Source organism: Chenopodium album, chromosome 6 (assembly GCF_948465745.1).
Source record: "Chenopodium album chromosome 6, dcCheAlbu1.1, whole genome shotgun sequence".
Taxonomy (NCBI): domain Eukaryota; kingdom Viridiplantae; phylum Streptophyta; class Magnoliopsida; order Caryophyllales; family Amaranthaceae; genus Chenopodium; species Chenopodium album.
This window is the reverse complement of record NC_137839.1, coordinates 3,691,078-3,706,929: the sequence shown is the minus strand read 5'-3', so window position 1 is coordinate 3,706,929 and position 15,852 is coordinate 3,691,078. Positions and strand designations below refer to the sequence as shown.

At 38.3% G+C, this 15,852-nt stretch overlaps 3 protein-coding genes across 5 annotated transcripts; 1 reads left to right on the top strand and 2 right to left on the bottom strand.

Moving 5' to 3' along the window:
* Positions 1–200: 200 nt before the first annotated feature.
* On the top strand, positions 201–9,096 carry LOC145635619 (serine/threonine-protein kinase Aurora-3-like). 2 transcript variants are annotated; one of them, XR_014113881.1, is made up of 7 exons: positions 201–465; positions 563–805; positions 1,666–1,761; positions 2,199–2,413; positions 2,517–2,589; positions 2,685–2,885; positions 9,065–9,096. XR_014113881.1 is itself a non-coding variant. In XM_081686933.1 (6 exons), exons 1-6 carry the CDS (start codon positions 268–270, stop codon positions 2,784–2,786), a joined length of 927 nt encoding a protein of 308 aa, XP_081543059.1. In that variant the 5' UTR covers positions 201–267; the 3' UTR covers positions 2,787–3,064. The 2 variants fall into 2 exon arrangements, 1 of the variants encoding a protein (XP_081543059.1); XM_081686933.1 differs by lacking the exon at positions 9,065–9,096 and having other exon boundaries at positions 2,685–3,064.
* Positions 6,892–9,564, bottom strand: LOC145635618 (myb family transcription factor EFM-like). 2 transcript variants are annotated; one of them, XM_081686931.1, is made up of 4 exons: positions 9,157–9,564; positions 8,064–8,675; positions 7,787–7,860; positions 6,892–7,624 (listed from the first exon to the last, which is right to left on the bottom strand). In XM_081686931.1, the coding sequence occupies exons 1-4, from the start codon at positions 9,368–9,370 to the stop codon at positions 7,127–7,129; spliced, it is 1,398 nt and encodes a 465-aa protein (XP_081543057.1). In that variant the 5' UTR covers positions 9,371–9,564; the 3' UTR covers positions 6,892–7,126. The 2 variants fall into 2 exon arrangements, with proteins under 2 accessions (XP_081543057.1, XP_081543056.1); XM_081686930.1 differs by having other exon boundaries at positions 7,787–7,863; positions 9,157–9,563.
* Positions 9,565–14,865: 5,301 nt separating this feature from the next.
* Positions 14,866–15,528, bottom strand: LOC145634308 (uncharacterized). The gene has a single exon (XM_081685727.1). It carries the CDS (start codon positions 15,526–15,528, stop codon positions 14,866–14,868), a length of 663 nt encoding a protein of 220 aa, XP_081541853.1.
* Positions 15,529–15,852: the final 324 nt, after the last annotated feature.

Below are 15,852 nucleotides of genomic sequence, written 5' to 3'. Positions count from 1 at the left end.
ACCGTCACCCTCGATTTTTCCTTAATACTCCGTATGAGTATTTACATTACGAAAGAGAATTTTGTAGTCGTAGAACATAAGGAGTACTCTGCCCTAAATTAAGATGAAACTTTATACATGCATTAATTAGCTTCAAAAAGAAACTAATTCAATTTGAGCCTTCCAATAATACCCTCACAAATTCAAATCACAATCCACAGGCTCTTTCCCTCCTTTCTTCAACTTCTCACTGCTCCTTCAATCTCTCTCCTCACTCAAGCTTCATCAATGGCGCCCAAAATCCCTAAACCTCCTCAAAAACCCATTCAACGCCCCAATAAACCTCAACCAATTCAAAATCCTACCAAGCAGCAGCAACCGCAAAACCCTAGCATCAAGCGAAATTGGTCAATGGCTGATTTCGAAATCGGAAAACCCTTGGGAAAGGGCAAATTCGGCAGAGTCTACCTTGCTCGCGAAGTCAAGGTTTTTCCCCCAATTTTCTCCATTTTTTTGCTGTAGTAATTGTTAATTTGTTCAATTGTACTGAATTTGTTTTCGATTTTCGATTTTGTTGGAGCAGAGTAAGTATATAGTGGCGTTGAAGGTGATATTTAAGGAGCAAATTGAGAAGTATAAACTACACCATCAATTGAGGAGAGAGATGGAGATTCAAATGAGTTTACGCCACCCGAATGTTCTGAGGCTTTTCGGGTGGTTTCATGATGAAGAGAGGATTGTTTTGATTCTTGAGTATGCTTTGATGGGTGAACTTTATAAGGAACTCCAGAAATCAGGTCATCTTCCCGAGGAGCAAGCCGCCACGGTATAATTTCGATATTTTGTTTAGTTTTTTCTGAATTGTGTGAGAATTTTGATGTTTAATTCTGTTGAGTTTATGTTGAGTTTTGAGTTTTTGCTGTCGAAATGATGATATAGTTGCTCATTCAGTGTTCTAATTTCGAAATTCGGTTTAGATTTTCTGAATTTTGTGAGAATGTTAATGTTTAACTCTGTTGAGTTTATGAGTAATTATGAGTTTTTGCTGTCGAAATGATGATTTAGTTTCTCATTTAGTGTTCTATTTTTGAGATTGGCTAGTGTATATTGGTGGAATCACAAATTAAGAGACATTAAGGCCCTGTTTGATTCACCTTAATTTTGCTGAACTGAAATTATTTTTACTGAACTGAACTTATTTTTACTGAACTGAACTTAATTTTACTGAACTGAAATTAATTTTACCGAACTTAAATTATTTTTACTGAACTTAAATTATTTTTATTAATTTTCTATTATAATTCTTCTTTAAGAAAACTGAATTTTACTAAAGTGAACTTATTTTTACTGAACTGAAATTAATTTTACTGAACTGAACTTATTTTTACTTAATATTATTTTTTTAAGGTGAAGAGAACATGGCCTAAATAGTATGATTGCGAATGAGGGTTTAGATATTGGATCCTTAAGGGAGTGTCTAAGCTTCAATAATATGGAATTTTTGTATTATTTGTTCATTGGTTAATAAAGAAAATTCTGATTTGGTGAATGAAAAAAATACAATGATGATGTTTGGGATTTCTGTTATTTTTCGCCTTAATTGAATTTTAATTTTCAGTTTGGATGAGCTTAGGTTGCTTCTTTATTGATTTTAGGGGATTTACTTTGATTGTTTCTTTGAGACAGTACATTGCAAGTCTAACGGAAGCATTGGCGTATTGTCATGACAAGAATGTCATCCACAGGGACATCAAACCAGAGAATTTGTTACTTGATCATGAGGTACTTTTATGACTTCTGAGTAACTTGCTTTGCTTTCATTGTGGCTTTACTGGGAATGGACTATACTATTGTACTAATGTATGCATCATAGAGTACTTTATTGTTTGATGTACTAATTCATGAGGTATTTTTCTTTTGTGATTGAGTTTATGATTCATTGTAAATCATTGAACCGGTAGAAGTATCTGAACACACATTGCTCGGTCTCAAAAAACAGTTTTCATTGCTTTAGCTTTACTCTCATCAGTAGCACATTTCTATAAGGATGTTACAAAAAATGTGTAGAGAGTAGAGACTGCCTTCATTAATCAGTCGCCGCAATCTGTTACAACTTACAAACATCTGTAGATAGTTTTTTGCTGTGTGTAGCCTGCTATTAGCTAAGCAATGTATTTTATGGATGAAGATGAATATTGTTGAATTCTATTTCTTTTCAGGGTCGTCTGAAGATTGCAGATTTCGGTTGGTCTGTACAATCAAGAAACAAGAGGCACACCATGTGTGGAACTCTTGACTATCTGGCACCAGAAATGGTGGAAAACAAGGCCCATGATTATGCAGTTGACAACTGGACACTGGGTGTCCTTTGTTATGAATTCTTGTATGGGGTACCTCCATTTGAGGCTGAGAGCCAACGCGATACTTTCCGGAGGTAAGAAGAATGCATAAATGTTTTCTTTTTCCTTCTAAAAAAAGAGTATATAGGTTGAGAGCCTTGCAGCCTGCTACTTAACTCAAGTCTTTTTCCTTTGTAGGATTATGAAGATTGATTTGAAATTTCCAGACACACCCCAAGTTTCGTCAGAAGCCAAGGATCTTATTACCCGAGTAAGTATACGCTTCATAGAATGTTCCTTGGAAATCAATGGACCTCTTAAAATCTATTTTGGAGTTTCTGAGCATGTAATATTGACATCTTGCAGCTTCTGGTAAAAGACACATCAAAGAGGCTCTCTCTTCAGAAGATAATGGAGCACCCCTGGATCCTAAAGAATGCAGATCCCACTGGCATTTTCCGTAAATAGTTCTTTCACCAAGCAATCAAGTCAATGGTTATGTACACAGTGCTGTATCAAGATTCAAGAGTGTGTTAGTGATCAGAGCCGTGTCAAATGTGTAATTGGGTATGTACATTTGACACTTCGTTTTGGGCTAAAAGCTTTGAAATTTTCATGGAATATGTGTGTCTAACACTAGTTATACCTGGCTTTCCAATTCATTCATGTAATCAAGACAGCATAAGCTGTACATAATCAATTATCAGGATTTGATAAATGCCAAATGTCTAAAAATGTTCTTCTCACTTGGTAAATATATTTGGCATAGAGTTCTTTCTTACCTTTATTTGGGACAGCCCATTTGTTTAACTTGTATTCTCTGTTACCATTTTTGGTGCTATTTTATCTAATTACTTTTTTTGCCTATCCTGCGAATATAATGGTTAGCAAGGAATGCTCTTTGCCTTATTTGGGCATGTTTGGGGTGATAACAAGCTGAAGCTGGAGTTAATCAATACTGATCATTGCAATTTCATTCAAATTTAAGCCGAGCCTTAATTTTGTTTTGAGCACTAATTGTCAAGCTCAACCTATGTAAAAAATTAGCTCGAGTTAGAAGATTGTGACGAAATAAATATTCTTTTAAAGAATTATACAGTGTTTTTATAGTTAAGCCTAGGCAGCTTACCTATATTTTGTTGAGATCCTCATTAGTAATGTTCAATTTGTTAGTACGCAAATTACTATTTGAAGTTTATAAATATAGATAAAATAGTACAGAGTATTATAAATTTAAGGAAAAATTGATGGGAATAATCCCACCTTTTGAGCATCGGAGATTAATAATCCCACCTTTGGGATTCTTTTTAATAATCTCACCTTTGCTGTCAATTCATTTTAAATAGTCCCAACCGGTCAAGTAACCTGTTATAACAAGTTACTTGACACGTGGCGGCTTATGATTAGTCGAAAAAAAATTAATAAAAATTAAATATTTTATAAGAAAAAAAAAAACCACCCACCCATCACCCACCAGCTGCCCAAGCCGACACCACTATCCCCAGCCCCGTGACTCCGGCCACCCAGCCTCCAACGACAGTTCCGGCTCCGGCGCCGGTGTCGCGACTGACCCATTACCCTCATAGACCCAACTCCGCAGCCCCCTCCCCTCGAAAACCCCTTTCGATCCCAGCCCCTCCCCTCGAAAACCCCCGGTGTCGCGACTGATCCCAGCCCCCTCCCCTCGAAAACCCTTTTCGATCCCATCGCGATCCCATCCCCTCACCGTCCTCCATCCCTTTCCCGGTCGCGTCAGCCTTCCTTATCCCCTATTCCGACCTCTCCGTCCTCCCCTGATCTCGAATCACGCCGTTTCCTAGTCAATTTGGTGGGTTGCGATTTGTTTGAAGGGGTTAATTTGGGTTGCGATTTGTTTGAAGGGGTTAATTGGTCTGGGTGGTGGTGGTGGTTTCACGTCTGGGTGGTGGTGGTGTTTCGCGTCTGGGTGGTAGTGGTTTCGGGTCGCGGTGGTTTCGCGTCTGGTGGCGATGGTTTCTGGTCTGGGTTTGAATGGTGGTACGGTGGGGATGGTGGTGGACTAGTGGGGATGGCGTGGCTGTGGTGTTGATTTTTTTTTTTTTTTTTTTTTTACTTTTTAATTAATTTTATTTTTATTTTTAATTTAGGACAAATCATATTGTGACACGTGTAAAATTAACTTAATAAAAAAAAAATTACCTCTTCAACCGGTAACTGGTCACCCGGGACTATTTAAAGTGGATTGATATCAAAGGTGGGATTATTAAAAAGAATTCCAAAGGTGGGATTATTAATCTCCGATGCTCAAAAAGTGGGATTATTCCCATCAATTTTTCCTAAATTTAAGCCTGTTTATATTATGAGTTGTATAAATTAAGCATAGCTATGCTCAAGTCAAGAATTCTCTAAACCGAGCTTAAGTAGCTTGCAAGTAAGAGGGCTTGTTATCACGCCTAGAGTGTCCTACTCTTTGACTACCTATTGATGGCTTTTGGGTGGTTTGTCTAGTTTCTTTGTGGTATAGAGAAGGAGGGGCTTTAGTACCTTACTCCGTATATTGAAGAAAATGGCTAGTACATAAAACCATAAGATGGTAATTTTCTTTAGTTGTATAACATCTCTTTTGGAGCCATTAAGTTATAGGAAATGATCCAAAATTGTTACATGGTATTTAGTTGGAATGTGCAGTTTTTGTATTCATAGAAAGTAGAGCTAATGTATGATTAACGTGAGTATACATTAAATAGTGTATTATGTTATATTGTTATCTTTGGCAAAAAAAAATTATGCTTCCCTCCCTCTTTTCTCTTTAGACTTTTACTTTTCCTTTTCTCCTTTTTTTCCTCTTTAGCATTTCTTTTTTTCATCTTATCTCCTGGATAATGTTCTTCTTTCTTTTTTAATAACATTTATATAAGTTTTGAATCTTTGTTCTTGCATGAGCATGAGTTCTTTTTATTCATTTTTCTTAAAATTTTTATTTTAGGAAGCAGGGCTGAGGGCTATATTTGGCATTAGCCAGCCCTGTCCAAAGCATTACATGACCTAAGTTGGTCTTGGTTTGGCCCCATAAGGGCTCGAGCCATGTATATTTCAACAGTCGACTCAATACTAAGTTTAGGCTAGGATGATACAAACATGGGATCCGGAAATAACACAAAATCTATGCCTAGGCTTAAAAGCATGACACTACCCAAACACGTGAAACAGCACCCCAATCTTGACAGCCTGACTCAATATTAGGCTACTGGTGCCATGGCATATGCCTAGCTAATTTTATGATGCTAGGCGCGACCTTAGTTATTTTCCTGGTGCAAACCTTAGTTAGCGTTATATTCTAGTAGTTCAAGGTGACTTGTAGATACAAATCTACAATTCATACTTTTCGAAATAACTTTTTCTTTTACTTTTCATTGATTATTAAGGTTAAGTTGTACTCTTATATGTCCTCTCAAGACTTAGATGATAAGAAGTCACTTTGTTAATTGTGGGGGCTGAATGCTTGGAACTGCCATAGAACAAGTTTGCCACTATGGGTTCACAATAATTATCCAATCATCTGTTCTTCGGTCAAGGCTAGAGGTCCCTTGGTCGCCAGATTATGCGTTGGCGTGGGTCCAAAGTGTGTGGAATGGAGACTTAAGTTCTTGGAGAATGAGCCAAGAATACATCATGATTGTCTTGACCATTTTAGGATATGATTTCCTAAAACAGGAGTTTTCCTTGTGCCCTAAAATAATAAAAGTTTCTTAAGGTTTTTTTGATTTTTTGACTAATGAAGTGTCATTATAGCCTTATAGGTGCTCTTTCATCGCTTTCAATCTTTAGTTACTAATCATTACTCATTAGTTCCTAACAAATATAAGGGATTACATAGTGATTGATGGTACATATATACCAAGAGAATTTAGGCAGCTAGATCGAACTTCATTGTAGTGTAGTATTTGAATTACAATAATATCAACTTAACCCCCTATGGAGTTGGATCGAGGAAGGTAAATGAGTAAATCCATAGATGTAAAAGTTTTTTCGCAAACAACTTGTATTGTCATTTATGGCCTCTAATAGTGATTAATTGGTTGTAGGAATTTGATCGTAACTCATTAATGTATTCTCTTCGTATGTTAGCCATAACTAGTGGAAAGGCTTACATATAGTTTGTGATAACACAAGTAGCCTAGGTAGGCTGTGACGCGGTACTAAGATTGTGATAGGTTTGTGTGGAGGATCTTACTTTCTTTGGTTAATTAGTGCCTTAGCATGGAGAATAGTGAAGTAAGCATGTGATATAAATTAAAAAGGTGAAATTTTTCATAACGTTGCAACTCTTGCTAGGCTTTATCTTTGGTTTCAGCAATAGTATTTTTTTTTAGTGTTTTTACTACATGTTGCATAACCCAACTTTTTTACCATATGAGTTTATACTTTCTAGCCTTAAAAGCATGAAATTCCTCCCATCACCTTTATTTTTTTTTTCATATTCATAGATTTCATACTCCTAATTTCTGGGATTTAGTATTTACTGTTCTTAGGAACTTGGGCTCAGTTTACCTTGTCCTTTTTGCAGTAGTAATCATATATTCAAGAGCAAAACTGTCAATACAACCAAAAGTTATTGGCTTCATGTAAATCTATACATGAATTTTATCACTAGATAGTGATTACTGAATAGGAAATCTAAGAACAATATGTAAGTTAATAAAATGAACACTCACTTTCTCTTTATGCCTTCTTTAACCTCCCTCTCTACACATAATAATTCACACAAGAATCAGAACAAAAATTAATAAAAAAAAAACCCTAATACTAACCCTACAAACAGTAATTAACTAGAATTTTAATGTAATCTGGCTTCCATTACTCTCCTCACCATCATCTCTTAATGCTGCCAGCTTCCTCCCTTCTCCATTCTCCCCGCTTTCGCCTTTCCAGCTGCTGCAATCTGACTTCCCATCTTCGATGCTCTCTGACCGGTCACCGGCTCGTTGAGCATCTGATTCCGGGGAGCTATGAGTCTGTGTGTGAGAGGTAGTCTTGTACACATGAAGCTGGTGATGATGGTGGTGTTGTAGGGCTGGATGGTGCAGTGCTTGTGGGGGTGCTACTGGTTGTGGATAATAGTCTGGTGGGACTGTAGGTGAGCAATAGTGTGATGAGACTTGAGTACTTGGGTGAGCACTGTAAATGGTGGGTGCACCACCATGTGCAGCAGCAGCCGCAGTGGCGTATTCGGGTGGGACCCATATTCCTCCTAAGACAACCAGCTGTGGTGCTTGGCCTCCTGCTTGAGGACTAGGGCTAGGTCTTCTGGTGTGAAGTCTATATTTCTGCATGTTGGTAAAAAATACAAAAAAAGTTACCATAAACTGTAAAAAACATAAAGAAAAGTTGAAGACCAAAAGAGTAGAGACAATTAGTATATGCTCTGCACTATATAGTACAGTATCAATGTGTATGTCATGATTGCTTGTTCAGAGAAAGATTGTTACCTGGAGGTGACTTTTCACTTCATCATTGGTTAGTCCATCAACCTTCATTAGCTCCCTTATTTGTTTAGGGGTAGCTACTGTTTACAAAGATAAGCAACCAATAATCAGTTAATTATCCATGTTTTTAAAAGCTAATGATAGTGACATGATCAGTTTTAGACATAATTAAAAGCCACTTCTAAACAACCTGCATTATTCTATGTTGTTTGTGATGATGATCAAACTATCATAAAATACAATTATATCATTATGTTAGAAAGACAATAATAATAATTACCTTGTGAACCACCAAGCATCTGAAGGGCATTGACAAATCTTCGGTGCAAGTCCGGTGACCAACACCGCCTTGCTTTCCTGTTTGTCTGAGTTGTGGTAGTGGTGGTGGTTGTCGTGACAGGTGCTTGACTATCTGTGGAGGCCATACCAACTATTGCATTTCCTCCTTTGCTAGAATTATCACTCCTTGATCCACTCAATCCATTTTCACTCTTGTCATCCAGCTCTCTGTCACTTGATGCTAGGGCCAAATCTGGGAGTGGCCTTATGTTTGAATTGTTAGGAACTGAGTTTCTTTCTTTTGCGAATGGAAGAAAAGCTCCCCCATTTCTCTGATTGGTGTCTAATCCTAGTTTAGGACTGCTGACACTGAAGCCAGTATCAGCTTCAGATTTAGGCAATGTCGTCGAGGACTGTTGCTTGTTCGCGTCACCTGCAGGGCTCCATAGCTGTGCAGATACCATCCAGTTGGCCTTATCAGAAATGTTTGCTGTCTTTTGGTCAGACCCTTCTAAGTTAGAATGTTTTAGTGGCATAAATTCTTCAAGAACTGGCCTTGCACCTTGATTATTTATTCTGAAAGATTGTAACTGCTGCCTTGATGCTTCCATGGCTGATGAGTAAAATAAAGTTATAAGTTATGATACTTCTAAAGTAAACTAGAAGAAAATTTTCAACCCTAGAAAGAAGCAAATCTTAATTTTTTTTTTTAAAAAAAAACCGTCTGGTTCAATTTTTACTTTGCCCGATTATTTATGTTACTTTATAGTGTTATTTTTGTTTGGAGATTTTGAGTGAAAACTAAAAGCCTAAAATAAAAGTTGCATGCAAAAAAAAGCCTTATAATCCTCATCTTTATTTGTGAATTAGAGGAAAAAAGAAGGATCAAAAGTATTTCACAATAAATCCAGAGAGATTAAACTATTATATTGCTTGGATTTAATAACATACTGATTTGATTTTGTTCATTGAATAATTCATTGGTGGGTACATAAAATGCAGTGTTGAAAAACATGCAAAAGAATGAGAAAAAGGAGACAAAGAAAAAGGAAGAACTAGGGACATGAATATGCAAAGTAAGGTTAATACAGTACCATTGGTGAGAAGCTGCATGCATAGGGGAAGCTCACGCTTGAAAGCATCAATCTTATGGCGCTCTTCCTCGAGGCGATTAAGGTATTCTTCTAGCTTGTTGGTGGCTTGGTCTGTTTGGTTATTGTGATCACCAGCACCGCTGAATGATTTGAGTAGCATAGAGTAGCTTTGAGGTTTACAGTCAAGGCTTAGTTCTGATGGAGATGCCATCATTTCACTTATGATTATAACAAAATATTTAGTGTAATATGATAAGATGGTTTTATTTGTTGCTTGGTGATATATATGTATATATTTTTGTGCAATAAACTTTATTGGTCTCAAATGTTGGTGTTCTTATAGAATTGAGGGTGAATAGCAAAAGAGGGAAGCAAGGTGGCCTTCTCCTTTTTAGGTTATGAGAGAAGGAAAAAGGGATAGGATGTTGTTTATGAACACAAGGAGGATCAACTGCTTTTAGAGTTGTGTTCGAGGGAGAATAAAGTGGAATTTTGGGGTGAGAGTGAGAGAAAGAGAGGAAAAGGAAAAGTTGAAGAGAGATAAAATTTTAAAGTGGAGGAGGAGGAGGAGCATGGTAACTTCTTGCAAAGAGAGCAAAGGCAAAAAGCTCGAATTTGTGATACACGCACTAAAGTCTAAATTCTGATCCTGTACTATCCATGTCCATATATAGTTGTCACGTTACGATGAGTTTAAATTTCTACAAAATTGTTAATTTTGGAGATAGTAACTATTTTGCGCGTATGTTTGTCTATACAACGTACGTATAAGTGTGTATGGAGTTAAAAGAGAATCAAAGGGGGGTCATGTGGTTGCTGAAGCCTTTGTAGGGATTTTTAGAACCTTTGGACGTTCCTCACCTCCTCTTTAGCTGTCCGAATTTCAAAAAATCACTAATTCAAAAGATGATTCTCCTTCCTCTGCCCTGTTGCCTTTTTCTCTCATTTTTTTTCAATTTATCTTTTCCTTTTTGTTACCATCATTTTTACCTTTTATTTATTGGTTATTTGACATAGTTTTTATATTTGTTAATATGAGCTGAATATACTGATTTTTGCAAAATGTATATTTCTTTGCTCAGCTTTTATCTCTACGCTCCTATTTTAAAATCAAAGAATTAAATTCAAAAAACCCTTTTTCATGAGAAAAATATCTCTTTTATTGTACAGTATATTTCTTTGGGAATGAGAAAAATGCTAGATAAGCTTGAATCTGCTCCATTTGTATATTCATGGTTTATTTTTGCCAGATGCTCTGGACCATGCTATGAACTCTCTTTATATATTCTTCCTTTTTTTTTTTTTTTTTTTTTTTTTGTAATTATCTGTTTATATTTTTAAGACAAGATGTGAAAATGGTTCTTGTCTTTTGATTTTATACAAGCATATTTTTAGATACAAATTAACCTGTTATTAGCTTAGAGAATATGACCGCGTTTTTATAATTGTTGATGCTTTATGTTTTAGCTAGGATTACGATTTTATTTGGTAGTTACGTATATAGCTTAGCCTATCAAAGAGGCATTGTGATATCAATATTACATAATAATAACGCTTATAAAGCGCAACTGAAAATACTAAGAAATTACATATGCTCTAAACATTTCTTAATAATTTGTCCTGTTGTACATGGTATTGGTCATTGTATTTTATTTATAATTTAGGGCATTTAAAATGGTGCAATGCCTGTTTGTGAAAATGTGCTAAAATATAATGAATTGTGTTCACTGTAAATTGTATATCTCATAAACGGCCGCATACAAATATATATAGACTAGGTTACTTGGAGGGCAAGACCAAATAACCTAAAGATATTCACAAGATATATTTCCCAAATATTCACAATATTATCTTTCCTAATACCCCCCCTCAAGTTGGAGAGTACGGATCTCGGACACCCAACTTGCGAAGTAGAAACTCAAATTTAGCTTTTCCCAAAGCTTTTATAAAAATGTCGGCCAACTGAACCGTCGTAGGAACATACGAGGGTATAATCGTCCCATCTGTAATCGCGTCCCGAACAAAGTGACAATCTGACTCAATATGCTTTGTTCGTTCATGAAACACTGGATTCTGCGCAATGTATAACGCAGACTGACTATCACAATAAAGGTGCATCCCATTCTCATGTCGAACACCTAAATCACCAAGTAGTCGCTTCAACCACTTTAATTCACAAGTCGTTGCATTCATACAACGATATTCTGCCTCTGAAGAAGAAAGGGCCACAGTAGGCTGCTTCTTGGTTTTCCATGACACTGGAGACAAACCCAGAAGCACGAACCAACCACTCAAGGATCTTCTGGAGAGAGGACAACCTGCCCAATCTGAGTCACACCAACCTTCCAACTGTAACGCGCTATCAGATCTCAATAAAATACCCTGTCCCGGACTTTTCTTCAAATATCTAACAACTCGCAGTGCTGCTTCCCAATGATCAATCCTGGGTTTTTACATAAACTGTGATAAAATGTGTACAGAATATGCTAAATCGGGTCTCGTAACAGACAAATAAATCAGTCGACCAATGAGGCGACGATATTTCTCAATGTCATGAAAATACTCTCCCTGTGATAACGCCAACCTGTGATTTTGTTCCATAGGGAACTCTGCAGGTTCAGCATCAAGTAAGCCGGTCTCTGCAATTATATCCAATGCATACTTCCTCTGACAAATGAAAATTCCCTGTTTGTTCCGGGCCACCTCTAGCCCCAAAAAATATTTCAACACTCCAAGATCTTTCATCTTGAAACAATCTCCCAAATATGATTTAAAGCTGAGCATAGCATTTTTATCGTTGCCTGCAACAATTAAATCATCTACATATACTAACACATTAAGTTGCATTTTACCCTTTGTCAGAGTAAATAAGGAATAATCATAATATGACTGTTTAAAGCCATAACTTTTCAAAGCTGTAGCAAGCTTTGCAAACCAGCATCTAGGAGCTTGTTTGAGCCCGTACAACGATTTCCGCATCCTGCAAACTTTGTCAGAATTGTCTTTCTCAAAACCAGGGGAAATTTTCATATATACCTCTTCTTCCAAGTCACCGTGAAGGAATGCATTATGAACATTCATTTGATGAACTTCCCAGTTTTTCACCGCCGCTACTGCAAGAAAAGTCCGAACTGTCACCATTTTCGCTACTGGAGCAAACGTCTCATTGTAGTCTAGACCTTCGACTTGATGATTGCCAAAAACCACTAGTCTCGCTTTTAATCTCTGCAAGTTCCCGTGCTCATCATATTTTTCTTTGTACACCCACTTGCTCCCGAGTGCCTTTTTACCAGGTGGTAATTTTTCTAACACCCAAGTACCCTGTTCTTCAAGTGCCTGTATCTCATCTGCCATTGACTTTCTCCAACCCTCATGTTTCATAGCCTTCTTGAAACTTTTGGGTTCATTTCCTCCTGTAATAGCAGCAATATATTTTCTATGTTTCACAGAAAACCGGTGAGAATCAACAAAATGTGTTATAGGGTAAACAGTACCTGAGGGAGGTGACGTCGCAGGTGAACTTTGAGATGTAGATGGACTATTATTTCTGATTGTGTGAGTTACAAAATCACGAAACTTCACCGAAGGAATTTTAGTTCGCATGCCTTTACCCAAGGCCTCATTCTCATTGCTAGCTAATGTGTGTGTATCACAGTCTTGCTGAGCATTGTGGGCAGGAGTAGGGTGCTGAGATATATCCTCATGCGAGCTGCCATTAGGGACAGCAGCACCAGCGTTCGCTGGAGTTCCTTCGGGCTGATCAGGTGCCCTGGCAGGATACTCCGCGGCCTGGTCGCGGGCTGTGGCTGCAGGTTGCGGGGGGGTTGCGGACCTCTCTGCTGCCCCCTCAATTCTCTCTGCCTCCCTCTCTTTTGCTGCTGCCTCCCCCATATTTGGTGTCTCCACGCTGCCCCCCTCACGCACACACTCCCTTTCATGTTCCACACCCCACTCAACATCATCATCACTCACCCCCGCATCCACACAAGAATCACTCACTGTTTTCTCATCAAGAATAGGGGTTATGTAGGGGTATTCGGTTTCACGAAACTGAACATCCCTCGACACAAAAATTTCCCGGGTTTCCAAGTCATACACCTTCCATCCCTTCTTCCCAAAGGGATAACCAATAAACACGCACTTCCGGCTACGGCTAGCAAATTTGTCTCCTTTACTCCGTTGGTTATAAGCATAACATAAACACCCAAACACCCTAATATGCTCATATGAAGGTTGTTTTCCAAATAATATGTCAATGGGAGTTTTAAAATTAAGCAAACGAGAAGGGGTTCTATTGATTAAATGACAAGCTGCTTCCACACACTCCCCCCAAAATTTTAAAGGTAAATTTGCTTGAAACCGTAAAGCTCTAGCAACATTCAAGATATGTTGATGTTTTCTCTCAACACGCCCATTTTGTTGAGGCGTGCCCACACATGAAGTTTCAAAAATGATCCCATTTGCAAAAAAATATTCTTTCAAGGAATTAAACTCCGTACCATTATCACTACGAACAACTTTAATTTCTTGAGAGAATTGACGGCTAACAATAGCAACAAAATTAAGAAACATATGCTCAACTTCCGTTTTATTTTTCAATAAATAAATCCACACACCCCTAGAATAATCATCTACAATGGTTAAAAAATAGTAAGCACCACAAGACGATGGAGTCTTGTAAGGCCCCCATAAATCTAAGTGAACTAGCTCGAAAATTCTACTAGCTTTATTTTGACTCAAAGGAAAACTACTCCTATGTTGTTTTGCCCGAGGGCATACATCACATGAATTTAATTTATTTCTACTATAACTCACAAACGGAAGATGTTGTAGAACTTTTCCCGAAGGATGCCCCAAACGTTGATGCCACAACTCCGTCGATTGATCCACATCTATCTTCAAAGTCTTCACCGTAGGAACACCCCAGAAATAATATAGTCCATCCACTCGTTCACCCGCTCCAATCACCTTCCTCGTCGTTAGGTCCTGTATAACACAAAGTTTATTAGTAAATTGCATTACACAATTTGGTTCATCACATAATTGAGTTGTTGAAATTAAATTGCAATTCAATTGAGGCACATAAAGAACGTTATTTATCATCAATCCCCCTTGCAATAACACCGATCCAATTTTCGAAGCATTCGCAAAATTCCCATCCGGCAATCCCACCGGATAATGACTCACATTCGTCACATTTGTCAAAAGAGTAAGGTCACAAGTCACATGATTTGAAGCACCGGTGTCAATAATCCAACCGGAATCTTGCTTACCGTGAAGCTTAGGTTTGAGAGAGTTTAAATGGTCAAGAAGCTGCTGTATTTGAGAGGATGTAACCCCCGCAAGGCCTGCCCCATCAAAAGCCGTGGCAGCAGCCCCTTGCGAGGCGTGGGAAGTGTTCTGCCCACCTCCAGTTTTGTTGGCACGACCTGAAGTGCCCTGTCCACCCCTGCCTCGACCTGTGCGCCCTGTTCCACGACCAGCCGACGCCCCACCACGGCCTGGCCCGCGTCCTCCTCGAGGTCTGTCCCCCCACCACTCGGGGAAACCATGTAGTTGAAAGCACCCCGACTCATCATGACCCTCACGGTTACAATGACCGCAAAATTTATCAGAGTTGTCCCGATATTTTGGCTTCGAGTCCGATTGAACTTTGAAAGCCACAGCGTTCTCTCGAGTGGAGCTCTCCTCCCCACGCAATTGTTCAGCTTAAATAAGCTGTTGGTAAGCCTTATCAACCCCTGGCAGAGGGTCTTGTGCCAGAAGTTGGCCTCTAATTGATGCATACGCATCATCCAAACCAATGAGGAAGTGATGCACATAATCATCTTCCCTGAGTTTCTCCACTTGAGCCACAATATTACACGTGCACAGACCACACGAGCAGCTAGGCACCGTAACATACGCGGTTAATTCATCCCAAATTTTGGAAAGTCTTCCAAAGTATGCAGCAATGGTTTCGCTCGAACTCTGCTTGCAATCACCAAGCGTTCTCTTCAATTGGCACACACGAGTGCCGCTCACAACACAAAAACGATTCTTGAGGTTGTTCCACAACAAACAAGCATCATCATAATCACCAAGAGTAGCCCGTACAATCGGGTTTAAGGTATTCATCAACCACGACACCAACATCGAGTGCACGGCCACCCAATCTTCAAGCTTCTCAGCATCACTAGGCTTTACGATTGTGCCATCAATAAAACTGAATTTTCTCTTCGCTTTCAAAGCCGTCCTCAGGGCCCTAGCCCATTCATCATAATTTTCACCTCGGAGTTGAACCGGAGTAATGATATTACCTGGTCCATCGCTGGAACCTAGGTAATAGGTCAAATCGACCTTTTTCTTGGATCCTCCATCATCACCAGGCATCTCTCAATCTCACACACGGTTGTGTTTATTTTTAAAAATTAATTGGATTTGTGAACTCTCACAATCAATCGCACAAAGGGAAACAAAGTTTATGAAAAACAATGTTTGAGAAAAAAAATCAATTTCGGATCTCACAAGGCTCTTGATACCATGCTAAAATATAATGAATTGTGTTCACTGTAAATTGTATATCTCATAAACGGCCGCATACAAATATATATAGACTAGGTTACTTGGAGGGCAAGACCAAATAACCTAAAGATATTCACAAGATATATTTCCCAAATATTCACAATATTATCTTTCCTAATAAAATGTATATTA

Coding starts and splice junctions, on each gene's coding strand:
- LOC145635619 (XM_081686933.1), top strand. CDS start 268: ATGGCGCCCAAAATCCCTAAACCTCCTCAAAAACCCATTCAACGCCCC. Junction 1,762..2,198: donor ATTTGTTACTTGATCATGAG/GTACTTTTATGA, acceptor ATTTCTTTTCAG/GGTCGTCTGAAGATTGCAGA. Junction 2,590..2,684: donor CCAAGGATCTTATTACCCGA/GTAAGTATACGC, acceptor GACATCTTGCAG/CTTCTGGTAAAAGACACATC.
- LOC145635618 (XM_081686930.1), bottom strand. CDS start 9,370: ATGATGGCATCTCCATCAGAACTAAGCCTTGACTGTAAACCTCAAAGC. Junction 8,676..9,156: donor CATGCAGCTTCTCACCAATG/GTACTGTATTAA, acceptor TTTACTCATCAG/CCATGGAAGCATCAAGGCAG. Junction 7,625..7,786: donor AAGTGAAAAGTCACCTCCAG/GTAACAATCTTT, acceptor ACCAACATGCAG/AAATATAGACTTCACACCAG.
- LOC145634308 (XM_081685727.1), bottom strand. CDS start 15,528: ATGCCTGGTGATGATGGAGGATCCAAGAAAAAGGTCGATTTGACCTAT.